This window comes from Amblyomma americanum, chromosome 3 (genome assembly GCF_052857255.1).
Source record: "Amblyomma americanum isolate KBUSLIRL-KWMA chromosome 3, ASM5285725v1, whole genome shotgun sequence".
NCBI lineage: Eukaryota > Metazoa > Arthropoda > Arachnida > Ixodida > Ixodidae > Amblyomma > Amblyomma americanum.
Genome location: NC_135499.1, coordinates 66,819,050 through 66,828,911, shown reverse-complemented (window position 1 = coordinate 66,828,911; position 9,862 = coordinate 66,819,050). Strand labels below are relative to the sequence as shown.

Below are 9,862 nucleotides of genomic sequence, written 5' to 3'. Positions count from 1 at the left end.
ACTCAGGCTCCTCTTTCTGGAGACGTCGGCTGGCTCGCTCTCGGGGGCGAAGTGCTGAGGGCAAGCTTCACAACTTGAAGGGGGCGTCCGGAACATGAAAGGCTACCCCGCACCTCCAACAGATGTCACGTAGTGGTGACGGCAGTCGAAGCAGCGATGAAGACGGACAAAAGGTCTTCTAAAAGAAAACGGTTCATTGGGCTGACTTGCATCCAAAATAGACTGAATCACTCGGCGGCAGCGAAGTGAAAGCCTGCTCGGCGGTCGTCGAACAGAATGCCCGCCGTTGTCAGCCGTGCTCAATTTAAAGGTGATAGCGAACTTTCGAGATAAAGCGTGCGAAGTTACTAGAATATTCCGGAACAACGTAGAATCAGCTCTGCCTGGCTGCGATCAATCGAGATAAATCTAGTCGCGTCTTGCGCCGCAAACAAAGCGATAAAGTGGTGTGGCGGCAGGTTTGAAAAACGAACAAATACTGCAAATATTCGCGGCAATACTGAGCTAAGCCCGAGCGCGTGATGAGAAAGCAGAGAGGAATTTGGGAGAGAAAACGAAAGGGAGAAAAGCAGAAAAAATTTTTAGCACAAAAAGCCTTGAAAGAAGAAAAATAATAACAAACATACAAAAAAATTATTTATAGAATGTGGCGCCAAAAAATACGAAATTGTTTAATGTAAAAGGGGCAGAGGACATAATATAGAATACAAAAAATTATAACACAAAACTTAAAAAATAAAAAATAATAATAACACACATACAAAAAAATTATTTATAGAATGTGGCGCCAAAAAATACGAAATTGTTTAATGTAAAAGGGGCAGAAGACATAATATAGAATACAAAAAATTATAACACAAAACCTAAAAAATAGAAAATAATAATTATACATGTGTGCGGAAACCGCGACAGGTCTGCGGCCCGAGGGGCTGCCGCGTGGTCCCAGTGGGCTAGTTGATAGAGTTAGAATATAGCTGTTTATTCCAGAAAGAAGATGGATGCTGGCAGTAGGTTGGACAAAGAAGATTGCTGAGTAAATAAACAGCTAGATTTCCTGCCATTTCAGAGCATGGTTGATGTTGTCAAGAACAACATCCGGCGTATTCTGATTTATAATGCTGTCCAAAGCCTATGACGGGTGAAATTTCCTACGTTGTCTCCTTCAAGCAGGAGAGCCTACCGGGAGTAGCGTTTATGCCGTGGGAGAACGTGCCAGACTTGTGAATGAAGTATGACTCCCTTTGTTCCCTGTAATAGGTGCTAGGGAACATGGACTGGAGAAGGATGACGCGGATGTTTTCGAAACTGTGGAGTGGCAAACGCAGGTGCTTGGAAAGGGGTAAGCTGGGTAAGGATGACACGTGGGCTTTGCGGTTGTTAAAGCGGAAGTGAAATGATGTCTTGGTCTGACCAATATACTCTTGCTCACAAGGGCGTAGCAAGGGGGGCCTTATGGAGTTTCAGCAATTACCGGCAATTACGGGCATAAACGAGAATTACGAAAATGTATGACTGTTCATACCGCAGAAATTTGTGCCGTTCATTGGAACAGTTAGCATCATGATCAAAATTACCATGCGAATACGAAAATTTTAAGGACATCAATAACCGATTTTGATTGATCTTGCCCATTGAAAGCCCTGCCCACGCAGTGTCTCCCAACCTACCCACTCGCATATTGGTTATTTCAACTTGCGGCATCATTCGTGGCTTTAAGCCGCCGCGGTGGCTGAGTGGTTATGGCGCTCGGCTGCCGGCCCGAAAGACGCGGGTTCGATCCCGGCCGCGGCGGTCGAATTTCGATGGAGGCGAAATTCTAGAGGCCCGTGTGCTGTGCGATGTCAGTGCACGTAAAAGAACCGCAGGTGGTCGAAATTTCCGGAGCCCTTCACTACGGCGTCCCTCATAGCTTGAGTCGCTTTGGGACGTTAAATACTCCATAAACCATTCGTGGCTTTCGCTTATCGTTTTCTTTCCTTTTTATCTACCTGCTTTAACTTTTTCCTTGAATCACAGGAATACCCTTCTGTAATAATGGGTGCAATAATAATAATTGTCGCCGTGCATGCAGTTAAAATATACATACTTTCGTATTGATTTCTGCATTGTTCCTCTATTATTCTGACCATATGGTGCTGTATCGACTGCAGCATGGCCCAAATACATATCGCGACTTTGCTATCATAGTTTTGTTCTTGCCTGGAACGTCTGTCTTTCCGTGTGCAAAGTTTATTATCTGCGATAGTGCAAGATTTTTATTTGCCCTATTTGACGCATTGTATGCAGTGACTTTTGCTTAGATACGTAGATTTATTGGAGACATACGTGTATTTAAATATCTTGTTGCGAGGTTTTGTGCATACATACAGTGACTTTGTTTCTAGGGACACTTTCTTGTCCTTTATCAAGTTGTATCTTCGCATTTTTAATACTCCATTTTCACTTCGCACTTCTAATGTATAATTTTCAGAACTCCTCCTTTATACATGTGCTTGCTGTTGCGAATCAAATTTCGATGCAATTAGTCGCAATACATGACCGGAGACAGCTGCTGCTGCGCAGTACACAGGAACGAAGGACAGCGTAGTAAGGTGTGGGTGCGGGCTAGTTGGTAATGCATTGTAAGACAAAAAGCGCGAAAAAAAAAAAGCACACGGACGCAAGAAAGACGATGGATAAGCCCAGGGATGAGGCCCAGGTTGGCTTCTCGTCACCTTAGGGTGGCGGGCCCGTGACTACGGTGAAAAAGGCCAGGGCAGGAACCCGGCAAGTTCGGGTGCAAGATCCATAGTGGATGCGGCTGCGGGGGTGGGTCTGACCCATTGCGCCTGACAGGGTGACGCTTTAGTGGAAAGATATATAGGCACATGAAAGGGGAAGACAAAAACTAACAATGACAGCAGCGTACAACACAAAGTCATGTCACTCGATACCGGCTCAGATACATCATCTCCAGAATAACGGCCTGGGGGGCGAGTTGGTGCATGGTGCATTTGAAAGGCCGATTGATGGCGTGCTTACGCCGCCACTGCCCGTCCTATCAATCTCTACCGCCTCCAATATCTCAATTGTGATTTTCGAAGGATGCCGGACGACAAGGATGCGACGTTAATAGTAAAAGCGCGCTTGTCTTTCACTTTGACGGGATTTGTAAGACCGGTGATGCAGTTATCAGTACGCACTTTTAAATGCTCATATAAAACTCGTTTTTCTGGCTAATTCGCCCTGCACAGTAAATTTCTACCTTGTCAACCTAGTCATAAATCGATGCCGAAAAACCTTTCCGGTGTCTATTGGTTCTATATTTAGTTTCCTGAAGCCGAGCGTACTACGGAATTCCGCCTGGCCTGGGGGGCGCAAAAGAAAAAAATACGGAATCCGACTGGCTGAGTTAAAAAAAATGGAGCTGCAGATCCCTATAAAGGGATCTAAATCCATCATTTGCAAATTATGTTTCTAGTCCTCGGCGGTGCTAATTAACTCGTTGGCCCTTGCTATATAGGGTCAACTGATGCACTTCCAATTCGCAGTCCAGCTTTGAGGCTGATTTCTCGGCGCGCATCAGGTTTCTCGCACGCTGGCTACTGTATACCTCACGTACACACTTCTGGTGACAGTGGCTCCCAGCCGCAGTGAGGGAACGGTGAGCAGCCAGCAACGCGTAGTATAAACAGCTCCGCGCGCATAGCGGGTTCAGCGGAGCCTCTCGCGTGCAAGGACACTGCTTGCTGCGTCGCCCGTGCGACTCCGTGCATCAGTGCGAGCTGGAGGAGTCTGCCGGGCTGGAAAGCTAACTGCGGCAGCGAGATGGTGTCCGCGGCGCAGATTGTGCCTGGACTCATCGTCAGCAGCATTGGACTGGTCCTGAACATCACCTCGAAGCTTATCCAGAACAACGCCAACGACCCAGACGTGTGCACAACCATTGTGAGTGCCAAGGCGCCTTTGTTCCATCCTAAATGAAGCTGGGTAAAACCGAGGGCAGTGGCTGTAAGGCAGAGGCTGCACAAGCTGCGAGGCTATACTTATGAGGTACGTGTAGCGATCAACGACACTTTCGCACCACGAAATAGCCATTTCTAAACGGGGTTCGTCTGATAAAGACAGAAAAATTCTTGCATTAGAAGCCCTGTGTAGATGTCCAAATAGTCCGAGCAAGGTGGGGGCAGACGTCCGCTTTCTTTTTATACAGCCACATGGTCTGAAAAGCGGAATTTCTTTCAGTAATTGTCAACATAACCGATTGCTGCGCATAAACATTGGTTATAACATTTCGCATTTGTAATCCTTGCCCGTCAATGCATTTAACTATACAGTGACATTATTCTCATTTTACCCGTCTTGGCGGCCTACCGGCAATCGCATTCGGTTGCTCAGCCCTTCCTCAAAAGATTTCTTTAGGCAGTCTGTGTAGTGTCCATATGTTTTTGTTTCTAAATCTACTCTAGAGACTTTTTATAGACTAATCCCATAGACTAGCCTACACAGAATAGAAGTCATACGCCCAGTCTATAGACAACCTATACTTTTACGTCCATAGACTTTTAGTAGACTTTGGTCTAACGACTATGAACAGACGAAGGGGAATGTATGTAGGAAGGCAATATAGAGCCTATAAGAAGGCTATAGAAAGTCGATGGACCAATTTTACCTCATTTCCAAGCAGGCGAAGCAAGCAAGCATCGTTTTCGAGCAAGTGTTGTACGATGTCTGCGCGCATTCAGGAAACCTAGGTAGTCTAAACTTATCTGGAGTGCTTCTCTACAGTGTCTCTCAAAGCTCATGTGGTGCTTTGAGACGTGAAACCCTACATTGCACATGATTCTCATTTTGGCGAAACCGCCGGAAGCAGCGCTATGGCGCCCGTTTCAGAATACAGCGGCTGCGCAGGAACATTGTGATTTTCTTTTTCACCTCCTTCTTATCTAGAATAAAGAGACAGCGTTGCTTTGTTCGAAAGCAGTATTGAAAGAGCGGTTACAGAATCTGCGCCACCGCACGCTGTCTTTACTGCTTGTGCTATTTGTGGTGTAATTTTCCATTTGCTCTGGAAAAGCAGTTCACATTTGTGAAACTCAGGAAGCAGGCGCTCTACACTTAAGACAATGACAACTTATATGCCCTTCCCTGTTTCATTTTATTTCATTTCATTACCTTAAAGGCCCCAATAAAGGGTTTACATAAGCGTTTTATACACTCCCTTCGTGTACATCTTGCAAATGGTTTCTGATGCCTGATGTAGCAACCGACCTTCCTCTCGCTTCCTGAGATGCTTCGTCTACCTAGCGCGCTCAATTTAGTCACGGCAGTTAAGCTTTCCTGTTGCCAGTTTTCCTAATGTTGCGAATTCTTGCGCTTATGAGTATGACTATACAATTTTCCTTTTATCTGTGGTCTTTTCGGGCTTTTTCTGAGGCAACAGAGCTTAAGAAGTCTCCGGCTACTGCTGCCAGCTTGTGCAGCGCACAACCAGCGTCCTGCAAACATTTAGCGTGACAGCTGTTAAGCGTCCTTTCCTGGGGTTCGCGTCGTCGCCATAGTAGTAGTAGTAGTATTAGTAGTAGAAGCAGTATGTCGAGGTCGGCGGCGTAGCCGGTCGGTGCGTTAAATTGGGAACCACTTGGTCGAAGGTTACCGTGGAACGAGGAGGGTATGACGCGAGTGCAGGAATCCGTAACCGGAGGGTGCTTACTCTCTGGAACCATCCGGAGGTTTGTTATCATTAGCTGAGGAGGATTTGGCGAGAGCGGAGGGACAGCCAAACCGGAGGATGGTAAACTTTTTATTTATTTTTATTTGTTACTTCAAAGTCCCTTGGTATGGGGTTTTACATGAGCGATGGGCGTGACTGTCAAATAAGAATGGTCTTGATAGCATTCTTAAAAGGGATGGCGTTGATATGATGTGAGGCGTCCTGTGGTAGATCCTTCCTGTGCTGGGATAACAGGAGGAAACAAGATCGTGATTCGCCGGTAGTTCTTACGGCGGGGGCGTAGATGGCGTTATGGTGACTAATACGGCTGGAGAGGCGATGAGCTGGTGATATCACGAATGCTCCTAAAGATTAATTATGAAACATATGAAAGAGGCACAACAGAGAAATTTTTTCTTCGCTTGACAAGGTTGAGTAGTTTGATCTGGATTTTAAAGCAGACACACTAGCGTTATCATGAATAGTCAGAATAAATAAAGCGGATAGTAGGATCTTGTTTTGTTTCTAAGGCTGGGGAGAAGTTAAACTAGTGACGATTCCATATTGCTGAAGTGTATTCTTGTTCAGGACGGACAAAAGTTACGTATGCTAATGTTTGGATGGATGGGTTATCAAATCGCTGATTGCGACATATAAAACCAAGAGTACGGTTTGCCTCGTTAGTGATGTTCAGGGTATACGATTTTGCGTTCTACTAATACGCAAGTACTTACAGGAAGAAACGGACGACACTTCCGTACCAAAGCTAACGTATTTAGAAAAAAGTATGCATCTGCCTGCGACGGAACAAAATACAACGTGTTTTAGCAATACTGACACATGGCTGACACGTGGAAGAAGCAGAAGGGGATTCAGGGGACGCTTCACGGATGATGCTTTGGCCGCTACGCCGGTGGACTGGCGTGAGATACGTGCTGGTCCGTAGCCTATAGACGCAGGTCTGGAAGCACGCCCCGCACCTCCACCAGATTTTGCACGTATATTCCATGACACGCAATCGAGAACAGAGCTACTCTAGCCTGCCGAGCCGGCTTAAGCAATATGGCGAACCACTTCCGCATCCTCAAGTTCTCAGCTGCGTGTCAATATTGAGATACATTAGCCATTGTTTGCACTATGTTTGCATCATGGATTCGGTTAAGACCTTGTTGAACAATTTCAACGTCAGTACTGTTAGATTTTGGCGGTAAATTACGCAATCGTCGGCGAATAGCCAGATCGTAGATGAAATATTGGAAGGGAGCTCTTTAATGCATATTAAGAAAAGCAAGAGCCCGAGAAATGTAGGTTGCGGAACGCCTGAAATGACCGGGCTACAAGGGGAAAAATACTTGTTAGTATAGACAAATTGCTCTCTGTTAGTCAAGAAGTTCCCAATCCATTTCATTGTTAAAGGATAAAGTAGTCTTTAATGCGGTGCTTTATCGAAAGCTTTTTCGAAATCAAGGAAGAGAGTGTCAGCGGGAACATATCGGTCAAGGTTGAAGCTTAGGTCGTTGAAAAGGAGGGGTAATTGGGAGTCACATGAATGTCCCTTCAAGAAGTCGTGTTGGGTAGGATTGAAAAATTTGCGGAGACAAGGAATTTGACGAAGTGGTTATAAATAATGTGCTTCCAATGAGGGGGCTGAGTCGGGCTGGTTGGTTCATGTTGAACGGTACGACGAAACAGCGCTGACGGACGGGACGGAAGAAGAGACAGACACACGCGCTTGCAGCGCACGTGTCTGCCTCTTCGTCCGTCCCGTCCGTCAGCGCTGTTTCGTCGTACCATTCAAATAATATGTTCCACTAGTTTCAAACACGCTTGCGAGGGAAATGGGGCGGTAGTTTTCGCATGAATGAGGGGAACCTTTTTTTGTCGAATGGAATGATCTTACAAACTTTCCAATCTTTTGGAAAGACGCCTGCTGATATGGACTGCTGAAAGAGTGGCACAGTATTAGGCTTAAAATGTTTTAAATATTTTTTTAAGGATTTTCAAATTTATGCGGTCAATACGAGATGACTAAGTCTTAATTATTCAACGATCTTCACGAAGCCATTCGCATCAAATATAATCTGTGGCATAACTGGGTGGCCGAGAGCAGAGAATTCCGGTAATTCACCGTCGGGTGCTTCTGCACAAACCGTGGCTAGAATCGTGTTCCTGAATAGGTTGTGGTCGTCGTTATGTAATGTTATAAGCGTAAAACATAGGGGTTAATAGTGTTTCAGAACTTCCGAGGATTGGCGCATAACATTGAAGGTAGGAAGAACGTATAAAATGAATGTTTTATTATGCCTGATAAATATCAAAACGTTTTTTTTTTTTGCGGTATAATACCTTCCTGATGCGCATGCGGCGCTAACGCGTTTCGCAGATCGAAAGTCTTCTTTTTGTTTCTGAGGTGTTTCAACTTCTTGTTGAACTATGGTAACGATGGTTTTGGCGGTGACGGTGACAGCACGAAGGTGTTTGTCTACTTGTTGGTGGTTCGTGTTCTTGAAAAGAGACCAGTTAGCTTTGCTAGATGATTCTGAAAATCTCGATGAAACTGCATGCAGAAATCAGCCAGTTCCGAAATTATGGCTGTAGAGTTCCCTTGTCGTGCAGTGTGATCATTTTTCGTAATTTTGTGTGCGACAACTGGCATTAGTATGCGTATTTAATTATATATTGATCGCTGGTGGAGGGTGTGAGGAGAGCGTAAAAAGGTTCAACCGTTAAGTGGTTGCCGCGGGAGCCAGCAGGAGGGTAGTTACCCTGGAAGCAGGATGAGGCTGTGGCGTAGAAAGCCGTAACCGGAGGGCAGTTACCACGGGAACCGTCGGGAAGGTGGTCACCGTGGAAAGAGTAAGGTATAGTGAGAGCGTAGGAGAGCTTAACCGGCGGGTTGTTAGCCTGGGAAGAGGAAGGTATGGGGAAAGTGTAATGCGCAAGGGAGCCACCCAGAGGGTAGTTGCTCTGAAAGGAGGAGCAGGGTTGCAGTGTCTGCAGTGGGGTATGGCTAGACCGTAGGAATGCGTAAGCAGAGGCTGGAAGGAGGAGGGAGAGCACTGCGACAACAGGTGACTGTAGCGTGGTCGATCTCCTGCAGCTGCTTCGAAACGCGCCGCCGAAGGAGAGGGGGCCGTTGGTGGCGCCACGTGCCTTTAGAGGGGGACTGGGTGAAGAGCTAGTCGGCAATTGGAGTATGAGTGGAAAACTAAAAAAAAAGCGCTTTAAAGCTACTATGTTGTGAAATATAAACACGTTTCCAGTTCTCGCTGAATGTTGCTTTACAAAGTGGTAACCGTCCTGTCAATTTTTTTTATTGCAATGACAGGCTTTCTTTAGTAGCATGGGAGCATGTATCATCTTTATAGCATTTGTCATCAAATATGTTTCCTTTGATAAGCGTGGGATGCTCAGAAGTGAAGATTAAGCGCATTCTTTAATCCCTGGGATGGTAGATACAGCTCTAGTGATATTTTATGAATTTTCGCAACGATGACAATCGCGAACGTAGCGTGCTAGATGCCCCACGAAAGGGACGACAATAAAGCAATACAGTGAACACTAGCGGCGAAATTGAAGCTAACACCACCTGCGCCCTGACCGCGTTCAGTGTGGAGGACTGCGGGCGCCTTGCTTCGCTGTAGCCATATGCAGGCCAAAACAGAAAACTGCTTTCGTAGTCGTCTGGGCCGGCACTTTCGTCTGTCGAGCCGAGAAAAATCAGTTTCAGGAACAAACCAAAGCGTTGAAACGCAAATACTTCAGGCGCGAAACGTAAGGTGCAAGGTACTTTCAATTTTGACGCAAGCGCCCATGCGCGGCACCATCTAGCGTTGCTACGTTCGACTGCGAGCGACCTTTTAGAGCACTCCTGTCAGGGTGCACGACCGCGCGGTCACGTGAGACTTTCCCATATTTCACGGAATATCTTTTAAAAGTGAGAAAAACTAATCTATGGTAAAGAATAAAATGAAAACTCCTCAATTGGATCTCTTCTGGGACGCTCTACAATTTAGTAGAGTGGAGAGCTGGGCGAGTCGGTACATGATTGAAGAAGGAAACCAGCGCAAAAGACGAAGACACAGGAACAACCAGCGTTGTCCTGTGTTCCTTGTTCCTGTGTCTTCATCTTTTGCGCTGGTTTCCTTCTTCGCTCTACAATTTGTAACT

General features: G+C 45.9%; 1 protein-coding gene across 1 annotated transcript in view; it reads left to right on the top strand.

The window, feature by feature from the left end:
* The first annotated feature begins 3,661 nt into the window (after nucleotides 1-3,661).
* Nucleotides 3,662-9,862, top strand: part of LOC144124641 (gastric triacylglycerol lipase-like) — an 87,213-nt gene continuing 81,012 nt past the window's right edge. Inside the window, exon 1 of the mRNA XM_077657440.1 lies at nucleotides 3,662-3,927. Within this exon, the coding sequence (XP_077513566.1) occupies nucleotides 3,808-3,927 (120 nt within the window). The 5' untranslated portion in view covers nucleotides 3,662-3,807. The remainder of the gene's footprint in view (nucleotides 3,928-9,862) is intronic.